The 17,606-nt window shown below is 37.4% G+C and overlaps 2 protein-coding genes across 2 annotated transcripts in view; one reads left to right on the top strand and one right to left on the bottom strand.

Moving 5' to 3' along the window:
• Positions 1 to 4: 4 nt before the first annotated feature.
• On the top strand, positions 5 to 11,700 carry HSPD1 (heat shock protein family D (Hsp60) member 1). Its single transcript, XM_015813037.1, has 12 exons — positions 5 to 131; positions 2,229 to 2,404; positions 3,184 to 3,436; positions 4,083 to 4,165; positions 4,376 to 4,471; positions 4,789 to 4,882; positions 5,973 to 6,141; positions 7,487 to 7,586; positions 9,076 to 9,321; positions 10,354 to 10,528; positions 10,833 to 11,011; positions 11,099 to 11,700. Exons 2-12 carry the CDS (start codon positions 2,231 to 2,233, stop codon positions 11,246 to 11,248), a joined length of 1,719 nt encoding a protein of 572 aa, XP_015668523.1. The 5' UTR covers positions 5 to 131; positions 2,229 to 2,230; the 3' UTR covers positions 11,249 to 11,700.
• COQ10B (coenzyme Q10B) overlaps positions 11,562 to 17,606 on the bottom strand; it is a 19,619-nt gene continuing 13,574 nt past the window's right edge. Inside the window, exon 5 of the mRNA XM_015813039.1 lies at positions 11,562 to 13,288. Coding sequence (XP_015668525.1) covers positions 13,121 to 13,288 — 168 coding nt within the window. The 3' untranslated portion in view covers positions 11,562 to 13,120. The remainder of the gene's footprint in view (positions 13,289 to 17,606) is intronic.

Raw genomic sequence — 17,606 nt, forward strand, 5'->3', positions numbered from 1 at the left:
TTTCACGTGGGTGAGGAGGTGGGGCAGTCCGAGAGAGGTGAGAGTGCTGCGCTGCTTCCAGCCCCCGCGAGTGGTCAGAGGAGCCACCTTGTTCGTGCTGCGGTATCTCCCGTTGCCTTCGCCCGCCACAGGTAAAGTGGGGCTCCGGATCCGGGAGGATTGGTGGCCTGCAGGGAAGCCCAAGGCCGGGGCAGTGAGAAATCAATGCTGCTTTCACGTGTTCGTCTCTCCTGCTTGGAGGGAACGGCCCAGCGCCTGCCTGCGGCCGTCCTGCCCCTTTCGCCTCCGCCACCTCTGTGTGCACTTTGGAAAGATGGGATTTGTAGTCCCAAGACATTCCAGATCGTTGGAAAGGCTGGGATCGCGAGAAGGCGATCCCACCAGTTCAAAGACTGCGGAACAGCGAGTGGGGGTGGGGCGCTAGATTGCGGATTAGACCGATCGGGGGGCGATCGTGAGTCTTCACGCGTAGTAGTCTTTCTCCCGCTGGATGATTGGTTGGCTTGCCAGCAACCGAGTCGAGACGGCCCTGGCCCTTCCCCGACCGGCCTGGTATCTGCAAGGCGGTGTTTAGACTGAGGGATCCTTGGTGCTTTCTGAGCTTGCTTGTTTTCTTCCAGACGTTTCGTTACCCTAACTAGGTAACATCATCAGTGCTAGTGGTGTTTAGACTCTCCTGCGATGGGGTTGAATAACAGCTCCCAGCGGATCCACGCGGGGTGGCAGTCCTTTGCAGCTGGAGGGCGTCAGGCTAGTGGATCTAGGGGACTTTAATGCATCCCGGCCAAATCTTAGACGGTGGATCTCAAGTTAGCGGCCGGGAATTGCTATCCTTGATCCTTCACACACATACACACACATACACACACACACTCTCGTGAAGATAAGGGGCAGTCTTCCGATGCCCCACGAGTTTCGGGAAAAGGATCGGTGAGTTGCAAGTTTTACTGGCTGTAGTACTGCTGTCCGAGGGCTAGGGGGAGCTGCTGCTCTTTTGACCTTGTGCTCCGACCTGGTAAATGAATGAAGCACGTGTGAGGTCCAAAAGATATGCTTGACTTATTAGTAGACTTTACTCTTTTCCTTCCCTCGCCCTCTTTCTTTTGTTTCTCCCCTTGCATTCTTTCGAATGATAGTGGCCGAGAAGCTGCCTTTCGTGCTTTGATGTTCATTTAAGTTAATACCAGCCCACAGATACCATTTTAAGCCTGTTTTCCAGTGCACTTTGCTCCAAGATGAAATGGGAGGGTAGGTGCAGGTATCTCTTATGCATATATTTCTTTAAAAATGAATTCTGATAGGATGTGACTATATTATTACAGTTTAAAGCAGTTTATCAACGTTTTGGCATTTTGAAAAACGGTTATGAGCATTCTCACAAAATGGTTGCTGGTATTTCAGACAAAAAAATAATCATATAATAGAAAGCAAAAAAAAAACCCCATCCTTGAACTGCAGCAGCCATGTTGAGCAGGGAGCTTGGCTTTATGTAGATGAGCACAGCATTGTTAGTACTGACTGCTGGTAAAAAATTCTTTTCTTAGGTAGTAATAAGCAGATTTGTTGGAATTAATACCTGAATCCATATTCCTGCCTCTCTGATTGACAATACATTTGCAAAGATCCTTTAAGAGCCAGTTTGTTCTAGTGGTTAAGGCAACAGGCTAGAAACCAGAAGAATGAGTTCAGCCTTAGACATGAAGTCTGGCTAGGTGACTGGGCTAGTCACTTCTCTCAACCCAGCCCATCTCACAAGGTTGTTGTGGGGAAAATAGGACAAAGAAGTATGTTCACTGCCTTGAGCTATTTATATAAAAAAAATAAAGTTGGGATATAAATAAATAATCCTTTACAAAGTTGTGAGCCAACATATGATCACTTTTCATGGAAGTGACCTTATGAGTTGAATTCAAGGGCATTGAATTTGGCATAGGTAGTTCTACTGTAGTGATTGATCACACTAGTTATAAATGTATAAGTTATTTGCCATTAACAAAAAGGTATCCTATTTTGATGAGTTGTAGCAAGTCGCAGTGTTCATAGACTTACCATATTGCGCAACTCTTTTGTAAACCATGTTGGGAATGAGTTTGGGATTTCTGGCCCAGCATATCTGTGCGCATCAGTTTAGGAAAGATTATTTTGACATATAGTAAGAATGATTATGATCTGTTTCCATTCTTGATCATGTTGACACTGACTTGCATTCTTCAATTTTTCCTTTATAGAAATGCTGCGTTTACCATCAGTGCTACGTCAACTAAGGCCGGTATCCAGAGCCCTGGCCCCACACCTTACAAGAGCCTATGCAAAAGATGTGAAATTTGGAGCAGATGCCAGAGCTCTTATGTTGCAGGGAGTAGATCTACTAGCTGATGCTGTAGCTGTCACTATGGGACCAAAGGTATTGGAACAAATAGGTCCAGCACAACGTGGATATTTACTTGTGAATTGTTTTGAAATTTACTTCCCCATGGCATTCCCTATAAGTTGAGCACTCTGGATATCAAATTAATCAGATGAGCTTAGAAAACTAATGAAATTCTCCTGAATTTAGAGCCAGGTATGAGGTCAGTAAAAGTTGCCCTAGTCTAATGCAAGTAGATTATATCAACAGCAGGCCCAAATATACAGTTGCACTGGTGATAATATGTAGTCCTCAACTTAATGACCACAATGGAGCCTGGTCTATGTGACCAGACTCAATTTTATAACAATTTTTACATGAGATTGTCAAGTGAATCATTTTGAATAAAAATACTCTTAAACAAATGTAACCTTACTCAATAGCATGATTGTATTGTTGCATATTTCCTTGGACATGCCTCCTTTTGTATGCCAGGTGGTTTTTGTGCATTGTTTTTGCAGATGCATGTTTGTGCATAACTTTTTCCCAGTGTATATACTTTAGTGGGTATGTGGATAAGCATGCTTTGTTCCTGAAGATTCACATTTGGCACTGCTAGCATGTTTCCAGGTTCTGTTTACTTGGGAGCTTCAAATTCATTTCTTCCCTATTCTAGAGTAGTACCTAATTAATTATGGTGCCTTTCTGGTATATCTTACAGCCTTTAAACTAATAATTGTAAAAATATTTTCTAATCATTATTAAAAGATGTGAATGGAACCTAAATTTTATATAAACTCAGCAGGCCAGTGTTTTAACTTTATATGTTATTTTAGGGAAGAACAGTAATTATTGAACAGAGTTGGGGAAGCCCTAAGGTGACAAAAGATGGCGTTACAGTAGCCAAGGCAATTGACTTAAAGGATAAGTACAAAAACATTGGAGCAAGGCTAGTTCAAGATGTTGCCAACAACACCAATGAAGAGGCAGGAGATGGTACAACTACTGCAACGGTACTGGCACGTTCAATTGCCAAGGAAGGATTTGAAAAGATCAGTAAAGGAGCAAATCCAGTGGAAATTAGAAGAGGTAATACTTCATTCTGATGTGAGTTTGATAAAAGGGGGTGTATTCAGACTTACTCAGAACTGGTTTTTCTATGTGCTTTCACATAGGCCATTTTTGTTAGTGCTTCCATAATTAACAAGAAAAAGTGAGACATATATTCATATCTGTGCATGATGTTACCTTGATAAAGTGTTCTGTATATTTTCATATTGCGTGGATTGTAATCTAACTGTGGCCAGGTGTTCTATATACAAACACCAGATATTTACACGCCAGTTATAAAGAGTATGAGGCTCTGATATAAATTTCTCAAAGTTTAATGCAGCACTGTTTCTAAACCTCCTCCCATACAACTGTCTTAAATTACTATGTCCATTTTCCCTTCATTATTACAGTGCTGGATAATGTTGAATGAGAAGGTGCAAAATAAAGTAGTTTACCTCAGCTTCCTCATATTATTCCTTCTGAGGCATAACAGACTTGAACATAGTCATCATAGTAATAGACTGGTGTCTATTTAATTGAGACAAAATTGTGTGTATCTGACAGAGGGAGAGGGAATTTACCATATTTTTTACATGGGGAGAATGTGAGGATAATATCTCTTAAATGCCTATTTACTGTTAGGTCTGTGGATTATTTAAATGAACACTTTTTGTTTTTTCAGGTGTGATGCTTGCTGTGGAGGCTGTAATTAATGAATTGAAGAAATTGTCCAAGCCAGTCACAACTCCAGAAGAAATTGCTCAGGTAACTGATTTTGTTTCCCAACATGCTTTGCCCAGTGGATATATTATTTAGGCTGCACTGTTTAATAGGCCTAACAAAAACCACCTAATTTGGAAACATTTTCTTTAAATGTTAGGTGTGATGTCATGTTACCAACTTTTTAAAGTGAGGTGAGATTTTTGTATGTAGTTTAATTTCCTAGAAAATGTGACACATAATTTGTCTATGCAGGTTGCCACAATATCAGCAAATGGGGATAAAGAAATTGGTAACATAATCTCCGATGCCATGAAGAAGGTTGGACGGAAAGGGGTTATTACAGTGAAGGTAAGGGTTGCACAAGTACAACACTGTGTTTCTTGAATTATTTTGGTGTTTTGTGATAGCATTTTAAGACTTAACCGAGAGCATATAATGAAATGTGAAGTAGGCTTAGGATCCTTCAAAATATTTGTTAGTAGTAGATTTAGATGGGGGAATGACATGCATGTTATATGCCAAAATTAAAGGGCTAAATTTAGCAATTTCAATTATTACAATTTGAGTATTTTCCTCTTACTCAGTGAAAACTTACTGTTAGCTGAAAGAGCAATCTTTTGATTTCCAACCATAGTAGTTAATCTTCCAAATCTTTCAAAAAATAGGATGGAAAAACCTTAAACGATGAGTTGGAAATTATTGAAGGTATGAAGTTTGACAGAGGCTACATCTCTCCCTACTTCATTAATACAGCCAAAGGTAAGTTGCCATTAATGAACCACATGTCTTTTCCTGATCCATCAGTCTTTTTGTTTTAATCATAGGAATAAACTAATTCATGAGTAATGGAGTTACCCTTGCCCTATTCATTTATTTCTGTGTTCAAGTATGTTTTGCTACAAAATAGAGCAATCTAGTGCCCTATCTTGCCCCTAAATGGGCAGGATATGTTAATATTTGAACCTGGGCATCCTCAGGAAATATGGAGTCCATTCAATGTATATAGTTAAAGTGTACTATTTTCTGTCTTATTGTGCTTTGAAAGTAGCTTTTCATTTTTTAGTTGCTTTTAATGGTAAGACTATTATTTTACTTGTATTTTAACTATGCATGTCACTTTTTTATTATTATTACGTTTCTGCCAGTCTTAAACTGTTAATCTAATTGTAGATTACCCACAAATAATAATAAACAAAATAATACAAAATGAAGGAGCTAAAATGTTCTGGGATTTAGAATTCAGATAGACAAACGCATGCCACACAACATCTCAGACTTAACAACTGTGAATAAGAAAGACAAAAAAGAAGTCTGGATATTGGACATGGCAGTACCTGGAGATAGCAGAAGAGAAAAAAAACTAGTGAAAATCCAAAAATACAAAGTCCTACAAATAAAAGTAGAATGACTGTGATAAAGATAATATCAATAGCGATAGGTGCTTTGATACAAGCTCAATATATCTGGAGTACCACTTGAACACTTTTGGCATTGACAGATCATTATCAGTCAGGTATAGAGGGCAGTTTTTTGAAGCAGTTTACATCTACAAATGATGCTTTTAATATTAAACATCTGCCTATGCGAGGTCCTTGGGGAGGAGTCAATAGATGAACAAAAGTCTGAATGCAGTCTAATCATCTGGCTGACTACATGCAACAATAACAGCTATTATAATATTTGTGATCCCAGCACTTTTACAGAGTGCCATAAATGAAATTTGCTTTCAGCTAAAATCAAGATAGTCTTGTGGATCCATCTTTGCATGGGATTTGAATGTGTTATGTTTTGCAATTGCCACTGGAGGGCCTCTGGCAGACTCCATTGCTCTTATTATGTTCCTCTGCAGGACAGAAATGTGAATTCCAAGATGCTTATCTCTTAATCAGTGAAAAGAAGATTTCCAGTGTTCAATCCATAGTACCAGCTCTTGAAATTGCAAATAATCATCGTAAGCCTTTAGTTATTATTGCTGAAGATGTTGATGGAGAAGCCCTCAGCACACTTGTACTAAACAGGTAGGTTTTATATCAAGATCTTTTTCTTAAAAATGCGCTTTTTCCAAAACATTTTCAATACAAGAAGCTGCATTCGTAGAATCATTTTTAAGAAAGAAGTGCCAACCCCACGCCGCTTACTGTAGTTGAATTTCCATGTTGGCAGACTTGGAATTTTCAATCTGGTCTACTAAAAAGAATAATTTGTGATATGTTTGTATTAGTGGAGACTGTTTCTGTTGCTGGAAATGAAAAGGTATTTTTAAGCAATTGGGAGCAGTTTTTGAAAAAAAATAGGGAACAGAGCTAAGTGCACAAACAGAGCAAAGTGTTCATACAGTGGTAATTTACTTTCTCCTGCAGTATTAGAACAGCACCCAAGGATAATTTTTTATTGTCTGAACAAGAGTGAAAGCTTATTCTTAATTATTAGTGGTAGAATTGAGAGTAAATTATGAAACAATTATGTACCTATTTTACAAGATAGTTTGGTAACTTCTTAATAGCAGCTGTAAAAATGTATAGTAGTTCTGATTTTGATATTATCAAACAAAAATGTGAAAGATTAACTAGTTTGCTATTGCGACTGATGCTGCAAACTTAAGGAAATCTGGAGTTAATCAAAAATTTTATTCATTTAAAGGAGAGGTTTTAACCTGGGCCTGCAAATGTGGGAAAATTACAACTTTAGCTTCACCAGTTTCTACCTTAAGTTTAGCTATTCATTAAACTATTTCAGCCCAACTCACCTCATGGGATTGTTGTGGGAAAAATAAGATGAGGTAGAAGGGGGAATATGTTTGCCACCTTCAAATTATTTATAAAAATAATCAAACTGGGTACAAGTAAATAAATGATTTATGTAGCCAAAGTAACCTATGCCTTTAAAATTCCCAAGATTAACTTCAATAAAATTCACAAATTATTATATCCTAAAAAAGAATAGTTTTGTGATTGATATAAATTAAAGCACATTTGATTACTTTGTTATATTCTAGTTATTTTAAATATTTTGATAAAGGTGTTTCAGAATAATTGGTAATACTAACTATATGTATTTTATTTTAAATACATTTTGAGAAAGGGTCTATAGGTTTCCTCAGACTTGTGTCCATGGGACAAAAAGGTTAAGTGCTGACCTAAAGAGATTACTGGGGGGGGGGGACTGAATCTTTACTGGAAACCAGGAGTGTAGTTTATATCAGAGGTTATTGTGGTCTGTAAATAATGGCCAATCACTTTAGTTAAATTGTCATATTAAAATAATATCTATTTAGAATTGTACAATGAAGTATTTTGGACAAAGAAGTGTTAAAAAAGATTTTAGACTTAAAGTGCAGATTGCTTACTGAATTTTTTTTCTCAGATTGAAAGTTGGCCTGCAGGTGGTTGCAGTAAAAGCACCTGGTTTTGGTGACAATAGAAAAAATCAACTTAAAGATATGGCAATTGCTACTGGTGGTGCTGTAAGTAAACCCTAAAAAGAAATGAAAAGTTCTTAATCCACAGAAAATTGACATCATGAACGCACAGTTGATAAATCTGTATTAGTATTATATCTAGAGCTGTAGGATCCTAACCTAATTATATACTTGATTTATTGTAATATTTGATCCTTATTTATATCAAAGGAGAATGGAGGAAGGTGTTTTATGTCAAAGCAGACCAGAGATGTGAATATAGTAAAAGTGGTCTTCAACTTAACCATTCATTCAGTGATTGTTTAAAGTTACAACAGTACTGGAAAAAGTTACTTATGGCCGCTTTTCATACTTACAACGGTTGCAGCATGCCCGTGGCCACGTGATCAAAATTTGGACACTTGGCATTGGCATGTATTTATGACAGTTATTGTGTCCTTGGGTCATGTGATCATCTTTTGCAACCCTCTGACAATCAAAGTTATTGGGAAAGCCAGATTCACTTACCACGTTACTAACTTAACAGCTGCAGTAATTCACTTAACTGTGACAAGAAAGGTCACAAAATGGAGCAAAACTCACTTAACTGCCTTGTTTAGCAATGAAAATGTTGAGCTCAGTTGTAGTCATAAGTCAAAGACTACTGTACTTGCAGAGAGCTTTGTGATTTAGACCATGGGTGCCCAGTTTTGCATTCTTGCAGTGATATAACATGCCCTGCCATTTTAACTTCAGCTATCTCATAGAGCAGGGGTCCCCAACCCCCGGTCCGTGGACCGGTAACGGGGCGCAGCATGCCAGAAACGGGTCCGCACAAACAAGCAAAACCCCATCTGCAGGATGTAGGCAGTACATGAAACCACTCCCCCTCCGGTCCGCAGAAAAACCTCTCTCCACGAAATTGGTTCCCGGTGCTCAAAAGGTTGGGGACGGCTGTCATAGAGAACCAGTTTGGTGTGGAGGTTAAAAGCACCAAGGTAGAAATCAGAAGACTAGGAGTTCCAGTTCTGCCTTAGGCAAGCGAACTGGATGACTTTGGGCCAGTCACTAACTCTCAGTCCCAGGAAGAGAGTGAGGGCAAATTATTTCTAGAAATCTTGCCAGAAAACTGCAGGGACTTGTTCAATCAGTCGCCAGGAGTCAACACTGACTTGAAAGCACCAAAAAGCAAACAAACCCCAAACAAACAAAATCCAACTATCTACATTGGAAGCAAATGGCTTTCCATTTTGTGAAGTGTGTGCTCTGCTGCAACTCACTGAACTGATAACAATGACGCCTGCACGGGTTCTTAAATGGGCAGGCATGAAACTGTCTATACAGATTGAAAAATTTGCACTGTTAAAGTGCCTGGGCTGTAAATGATTATTTCGTATGACATTTAGTCGGTCTTTTTAATTCAGGATAAATTTTTGATAGTACATAGGAAATCTTAATGAAGCAAAAAAAGGGGTTTTTTTTAAATAATGACTATTAAAAATTTGTAAAATTGCAACTGGTAACAAAGAACTTTGTTCAACATAACCTATTTCAGGTATTAGGAGAGGAAGGTTTAACTATAAATCTGGAAGATGTTCAGCCTCATGACTTTGGCAAAGTTGGAGAAGTCATTGTAACCAAAGATGACTGCTTATTGCTTAAAGGAAAAGGTGATAAGGCTCAGATTGAAAAACGGATTCAAGAAATAATTGAACAACTGGAAACCACCACAAGTGAATATGAAAAAGAGAAGCTAAACGAGCGCTTGGCTAAGCTTTCTGATGGAGTAGCTTTACTAAAGGTAGGTACACTGGGTTTTCTGTCTGGGTAAAACCAAGTTAGTGTAATTTCATCTTTTTATGTTGAGTTGCCCTACTTAATGTTTTCTTAGCTGGGCAGCATACAAATTTACTAACTCAATAAAAGGTAGTATAAATGGCTTCAACATCTTGGGATTTGATTAACATTAGAGTCTAGTCTCCATGAGATATTAACTATAACCTGAAAGATAACTTATCTGGTTAAGATAGGAATAGTAATCTATCATATCCAGAAGACACTGGATTGGACTTAAGTCGGTTTAAGAATTTATTAAAAGTGGCTGTGAATATAGTGTTAAACAAACTACGTTTTGTGAAAATATAACAAAATACAGGAAGACTAATAGTTTCCTCATGACAGCAATGGTTTGTTGAACTCAAAATGATATTCATTTATGGCCTGAGGCATCTCTTAAACTGGAGAAGATGGAATTTCTTCAGTGGTAAAGATAGTAAGATACTTAACCCTACCACAGAACTGAAAACTAATAAGATTAGTTTTTTATGTCAAAGGGAGCCGTAACATTTCTTGAACAGCAGCATTCCAATCATACAAGAGAAATTGCCTTTTCCAGAGTCCTTCAGATTACAGAATTTTGCAGATAATTTCTAAGTACAGGTAGTTTTCAACTTAAGAGCAGTCATTTAGCAACCTGTTACAACCAGCCTTATGACTCAGATTCGAAGTCAGGCCTCCTTCATGGTCATGCGATTGGACCTTGGGTACTTGGTAACAGGGCTACATTTATGGCCACTCGCAGCATCCTGCAGTTGCATAACTGTCATACTGAACAGCAACTGTTTTTGCTGAAAACAGGCACTTCTCATTTTCAGCAAAACCACACCATAATAAACCCTTGGTTGGCTTAATGGTCACCACAAAAAATGTAAAATTGTATTAGTCAGATGACTGACCACTTTGACCAATTTAACAAACCATAATGGGCAGACTCCATTACAGTTGTATATCAGGAACTACCTGTAAGAACATGACAACTAGGGATTTCTCTTAGGTTGGAGGAACAAGTGATGTTGAAGTTAATGAGAAGAAAGACAGAGTCACTGATGCCTTGAATGCCACTCGTGCTGCTGTAGAAGAAGGCATAGTCCTGGGTGGTGGCTGTGCATTGCTCCGTTGTATTCCAGCACTAGATGCTTTGATTCCAGCCAATGAAGATCAGAAAACTGGTAAGTTAATAACATTTACTTGGACACTTAGATTTTAAGTGACTTCCAAATTTCCTGTAGTGTGCTCTCTTCTCCCCAGTGTAGCTATCTTATCTTCAGAAATTGACTCCCCACTATCCAGAGCTTATTGAGAGCTGGAAAATAGATGAAAAGACTTCACGAAATTAACCTCCAGATTCAGACTGGAAATTTTACAGATAGGCAATATATACATGAAAAATGCTCAGTGTTGGTTCCATCTTCATCATCAGTGAAATTAGTGTAGTTCTGTTTTTGTAATAACCAGAGGTCATTCCTTTTATAGGCATAGAGATTATAAGAAGAACACTGAAAATTCCAGCTATGACTATTGCCAAGAATGCAGGGGTTGAAGGATCACTGATAGTGGAGAAAATCATGCAAAGCCCACCTGATGTTGGTTATGATGCAATGCTTGGTGACTTCGTGAATATGATAGAAAAAGGCATTATTGACCCAACAAAGGTAAATAACCGAATTTTCTAATGATTGTGATAGCGCTCTTAGCTAGTATTTCAATCTTTTTACCAAATACTCTTAATCCATTCATAGGTTGTGAGAACAGCGCTGATGGATGCTGCAGGAGTAGCTTCCCTTTTATCTACAGCTGAAGCAGTTGTAACTGAAATCCCCAAGGAAGAGAAGGATGCTGCTGCTGCTATGGGAGGAATGGGTGGAGGAATGGGAGGTGGTATGTTCTAAAGCCTAGGCTACATGGATGCGTATCATGAACTACAATGCATGACCTGATAGTTTAAGCGAACCTTGGGTCAGAGTCGGAAAGGATGGATAGTGACTGCAGAGAAAGGGTCTGTGTTTAAAAAAAGAAAAAAAAATCACTGTAACATTCAGTTACTGGATTTCAGTTGTATGATTGTTTAAACAGTCATTGTCCATGCTTACAGATAATTTATTTTGTACTTTGAATAAAGACATTTGTACATTCCTGATACTGGGTGCAGATCCATGTACCAATCTTGTGCTCTAAACTTAAAACCAGTTGAAGCACTTGCAATTCTGCTAAATAAGACTTTATTGGTGCCTGCTGCCACTAAAAAATGCAGAAGCCATTGTGTGCAAGACTGAATAAAATTGTGTACAAAGTAGACAAATATACAATTATGTGACAACTTTATGTAATAAAACAATTGCTCTAAGGTATGGTATGTATTAACTTATTCACAACATAATCTGTTCATTGCAAGTATTAAGTTTTTCAAGACATTTTTTTTGTTTTCAGAGCCAACTAGCAATAACTAATTATTAAAAGTCTTATTTCTCAAGGAAAGAAAAGTTATTCCTCAAAAGTTAACTTTCATATAAAATTGTTCTCAAGTTTCTTTTAATACATGAAAATAGAAAGCAGGATGATTGAGCTGCCTTCCTAGTACAAAAAAAATTTAATAACATTTTCGTGGCTGAAATTAGAACTGCACTGAAGCAGTTTAGAATCCAGCTGTACTTCAATTTAATCTACAAACTTCTTGCCTGAGTAACCATTTTTCATGATTAAGGCTCCAGAGCTAACTTGATGCTGAGACTTATGACCATTGTGAAGCAGTCTGTAGTAAGGAATACAGCTGACCAGATTACAGTACCCTCACATTTATGAAAATAAAAAATGAGGAGTGCATAGTATAAAAAAGAAGTCCTAGGAGATAGTATGTTTATGAATCAAGCAAGAATCATCAAACTATTACAAGTGGTGAGTGCAGCAATATATAAAATTATAAAGGTGTGAAATTCAAATACACTGTTTTAACTTAAACTATATTTACATATAGTTAATGCCAAAGTTACTGAAGCCAGCTTCGGCAAACAGTAGTATCCTTTTTCCCGTTTATTCCTAATTTGTTTTCCAACTTTCTAAGGCAGATGGAGAGAACTATGAAGGAAGGTGGGGAATGTGCTTTGTTAGCACTGTCAGTTCTGCTGGTGGAAGAAAGCCATAAACCCCTAGGCGCTATGGTTTGTCATTAACTGGAACATTTTTAAAGCTAGAGTTCATGATTATTCATACAGAACCCCAGTATAGGTAGTCGCCTGTTGGAATCTTGCAACAGTTTACTACAGTACCATATTAAATAATGTACTGATGAATATGAGCCCTTTCTGTAGGATTCATACAACTTATTAAAATACTGTATATTAAGTTTGCTACCAAAGTTTATGCACTACAAAAACCTTTGTTTTCAGAACTGCACACTGCTAGTTAAAGCTAGTTTTGAATACTAAAAATAACTTAAATATGCATTTAAAATAATAACTTAAACTTGATTTCAATAGTAAATATTAAACATTGTCAAAATAAGGCTATAGAACTGGTAACTGCTGAGTTTTATACATGCTGAAAAGATGAGGGAAGCCATTGTAAATGTAGCTGCCACTCAATGAACTTACCAGCACCTTAGAATTGCACTTTACTGAAGCTTCTATATACACCTGCATCTTACATGAATGTTTTATACAGTAGTAATATACATAATTGGCAAAAAATGCCCCATATAATTGGAAGCCCACATGAGAAAAACATCTCATATGTAAAGATGGTGTCCAAGAAATTTCAAAACTACTTTATGTATGATGCACTTCATGAAGCATTAATTCTCGAGGTATTCTAGTTTCTGGACCATACAGCTTGGCTGCTCTTCTTTCGAATGCAGCTACCATCTGCTTAACAACTTCATCAAAGAACAATGTGGCAAGCTGAGAATGCAGAAGGGAGCGAAACTCAAAAGAAATCTGTAAAGGAAAATAAATTATCAGTCACCCTTAATGATTAAGAAGGGTAGGCACTCTTTATATTATAATCTACCGATATTGGGGAATAGTGGCTAGTTGCAAGATCATAAGAAAATCTGGATATTCATTTTCTGCTGCAGTTTCAATCTAATATTTATAGATTCCGGTTTTTTAGCCATGAATCACTTCTTCATTAACCTTAATTGCCATTCACGTTGTGTGGTAGTACTCAACAATATATGGACAAAATCAGTACCATAGGATTTACAACGAAGTATGTGACATTAATTGGTTTACTTCCCAGTTACATAATGCTCCACACACAATACAATACTTTCTTAGTTAACTTTTTAATCTTTTGTCTATCCCTTCTCCCACAAAACCATCATTCTAGGTTTGCTATGTTCTATGTATTATTTCCAATTCAAAGTGCTTTGTGGTCCTGTGGGCAGTCCAAAGCTGTCTAACTGAAAGCAGCTGTGTCTTCTAGGATTGCACACCTGTCTTGCAGTCCAATCCTAGATACCATTTAATTTAAGGAAGTGCCAACAGGTATCATGTGCAGGCCTATATATGGTCATTTCTAAGGACATTTTTCTCTTTAGAATACAAAGTGCACAGTTAAAAATACACAGTTAAAAATACCTAAGCAAAAAATATATCTCCAAATAAGGCTAAATTATATCTAAATAAGTACACTGGTCCTGATGCATTTTACTATCTTTTATATTCTAAAGAGTAACCTTTGTCAATAATAGGCAATCATTTGGCCATTTCTGACCATTTCCTGTTCAACATCATTAAAGATAAAAAAGCTACAGTTATCCTTGCTTAATGACCACTCATTCAGTGACCATTTGAATTTATGATGGCCTGAATGTGTCCTGCAATATTGATTGCCATTTGCAACTTTCACTGCTAACTTCCAACAAGCAAAATCAATGGGGAAGCCAGCAGGTCGCAAATGACAACCATGTGACATAACACTTAATGATAGTGCAGGATTTGCTTAATGATGGCAATCAAAAGTGCCATCACTAAGTGGTGTAGCCATATTATTTCAAACATACTTAGCGATGGCCCCAGTTATCATTGTTAACTGAGAACTACTTGTATTCAGAAAAAAAAATCCTGAAAATACTTAAAATAAAATTGTATTTGAATGAAATGCTATAAGAGAATTGAAATAATGAAATTACTACTGCTAGTGGAATAATTTATTCCATGCACATTACGAATTGCTTGGAAATGAGCATTCTTCATTGCTTAAAAACAAATTCATTAAAGTTGGATTGCTGCAACAAAAAATTATGGTTCGCAAAAGTAATTTTGCAATCGTAATTAAAAGCAAACTATACAAAGCCAGTCTGGCAGAGTGGTTAAGGTACTAAGCCAGAAACTGGGAGATCGTGGATTCTAGTCCTGCCTTAGGCACAAATCGAACTGAATGATTTTGGACTTGTCACTTTCTGACCTATTATACTACGCACAATAAAATACATATTTAAAATACTTATATAGGACAATACTGCAATCAGGTATGGTTTCAAAAATACATTTTTCTTTGGTCTCAATAGCTTGGGAGGGTTATACTTACTGAAAAATCCAAGGTGCATGTCCTTTGATAGCCAGGAACTCCTGGACTGAAGCGCCACACAGTTTCCAGATGATTAAATAATTTTCCATCTGTACATGATGCCTATGAAAATTTTTAATATGTCTTAATTTTGATACTTTGTAGATTACATGAACATCACCACAGTTAACTTCAGGAAAAAATCAAATGTTTTTCAGCATGGAGCAAAATTGAAAGGAACATTATGCTAATATTTAGAAAACTCCAAAATGAGTTTTCTCTTAGACTAGTCCAGCTTTCTTTGAACATTGTAACTGTTTCTTAGCAATATTTGTTCACTTCTGCAAACACAAAACTTTTCTCTGGTAAAAAACTTAACCCAAAACTGGAAAAAAAATCAACAACTTGAAGATGGGTAGTTTCTTAAAAAGTATAATCTAGGTCCTTGCAACTGTTTTGTTTATTTTCATTTCTTCTCTCTGGGACATTTTTTTTATTTTTCGTCTGAAGGATACATTTTGAAGAATCTATTTCATGTTGGCCTAAGTATAGCAATTACTTTATGGGAAAAACCTAATCTTAACAGTGACTCAAGAGAAGTTGAAATATACATTACAGAAACAGCCTGGAGGTTAATAGAAAATATTCGAAAAGTACAGAAGGGTACTAAAAAGCTGGTGGAAAAGTTTTCTAGCTTCAATGTCCAGCATATGTACTTAAGATAAGAGTGATATGACCCAAGACAGGCAGTGCCAATTTCAGTACACAATAGAAATTTAAACATAGAACTAGTTGAACCTGGTATAATGCAGCAATGTATCTGTCATTATACCAGTCTCTACAGGCAGAAAATGACCCATGGAGTCTTTTAGAATATGGACAAGTTAGGAAACAAAAAAGATAAAAAGTTTACTTTCTTGAACAGTGTAATAAGCCACTTTTAGATAGCTTCAGAGTTGTAGAATAATTGAAGAATCTGCATTCAGATCTTTATAGCTTTTTAAAAAAACAATTATTTATAATTAAAGTCTATAAATTATACTTTATGGGCAATTTATTGGCTTGGCAGAATTAAAACAAGAGGTGCTCCTGTGAGTATTTAATGCCCTACAGTTTTAAGAGCAACTGTTGTATAATCTCAACAACTATAGTAGAGTGCATAATTAAATATAAACTATTTGCATAACTTTGGTAGGTAGCAATTCTGAGCAGTATAGTTTTGAGTGTTTCATTCAATCTGGGCAACCTAATTGTATCTTGCCATTGGACTAGCTCTTTTTAATTTGTATTCAGTAGAGTTTATCCCTGCTACCAATGGCTTTTATGCTGTGGCGTGATCTCGGCAACACATGGCACAACAAAAGTAAGAATGCAGCATTGCAGGTGGGTCTAGGACAACTTGCCACAGCCAACTTGTCATGACCAATTTTCCGTAGCCAACTCACCGCAGGACAAGAGTTACACTACAAAGAAATGGTGGAACAGAATCATTAAAGAAGGTGCAAAAGGATGGACAAAATGAAATGTGAATGACTAAAATTAAAACAATGTTTTAATTATTTTAAATAATTAAATTGAATGATTGATTGTCCCGCGGCAAATTGGCTGCAGTGAATTGTCCCATAGTGAGTTGGTTGTGGCAAGTTGGCCGTGGCAAGTTGTCACATTCCGTTGCAGGCTAACTGCCCGCAATCTGCAGTTCGATCCTCATGGGCTAGAGGTTGACTCAGACTTCTATCCTTCCAAGGTTAGTAAAATGACGACCCAGATTGTTGGGGGCAATATGTTGACACTAAACCACCCAGAGAGTGCTATAAAGCACCATGGGGGCGGTATATATTGCTATTGCTATTCTGGATCTAGCTGCCAAAGTTGAGAGGCCAAGGAACAAGAACTATGACTATTGCAAGAAGCTTGCTACTGTTGGAATTAATTCAAGCATTGGGGTTTTGTGCTTTAGTTTCAAGCAGTATAGGGGAGTTTAAAAGGACATTTCCACCCAGCCTCATATGAGAAAAATAAAGTCTACTTGCACATTCAGGAGTTTTGAAACTTAAGGCTTTCTTGGATGGATCTGATTTTTAGATAGATTTCGATCTCATTTCAGGCATAGCTATAAAACCGTGGCTTTCAATGCCATTGACTATAGTATCCTAGACAGGTTACATCAGCTGGGATGTAGTAGCACTATACTATGTTGGCCCACTCCTACTTGAATGTCCAACTAGTGCTGGGGGATTACCATTCTGCATCATGACAATTGGGCTATATAGTCCCTCAGGGCTCCATTTTATCTGCTAAGCTTTTTAACAACTACAGGAAGCCATTAGAATAGGTCATCCATTGAGATTGAGAGGCCAGGAGATTGAGATAATGTGGAGATGCCTAACTCTACCTCTCCTTTTCATCTAGGAGAGGTGATTTCATCTAGGAGAGGTGGATGAGAGTAAATAAACTGAGACTCAGTCCAGGCAAGACAAGATTTGTTGATAGTGATTCTGTCCAGTACCCTGCCTGGTCTGGAGAGATCCACATTCACCCTAAAGGAGCATATTTGCAGTTTGGAGGTGATTCTTGATCTATCATTGTCAGAAGCCCAAGTGGCCTCACTTGAACAGAGTGCCTTTTAATAGCTTTGGCTGATTTATCAACTGTGACCTTTTCCAAACAGAGCCTCGCTGGTAACTTTTTGGTTGGATTATTGCAATGCACTGTATGTGGGTCTACTTTCAAAAATAGTCT

This window comes from Protobothrops mucrosquamatus, unplaced genomic scaffold, assembly GCF_001527695.2.
Source record: "Protobothrops mucrosquamatus isolate PMUCROS unplaced genomic scaffold, P.Mucros_1.0 scaffold129, whole genome shotgun sequence".
NCBI lineage: Eukaryota > Metazoa > Chordata > Lepidosauria > Squamata > Viperidae > Protobothrops > Protobothrops mucrosquamatus.

Bases quoted from the DNA above. Each gene is read 5' to 3' on its own strand.
- HSPD1 (XM_015813037.1), top strand. From the start codon at position 2,231: ATGCTGCGTTTACCATCAGTGCTACGTCAACTAAGGCCGGTATCCAGA. The intron at 7,587-9,075 runs GTAAGTAAACCC...AACCTATTTCAG, and splicing joins CAATTGCTACTGGTGGTGCT to GTATTAGGAGAGGAAGGTTT. The intron at 10,529-10,832 runs GTAAGTTAATAA...TTCCTTTTATAG, and splicing joins CAATGAAGATCAGAAAACTG to GCATAGAGATTATAAGAAGA.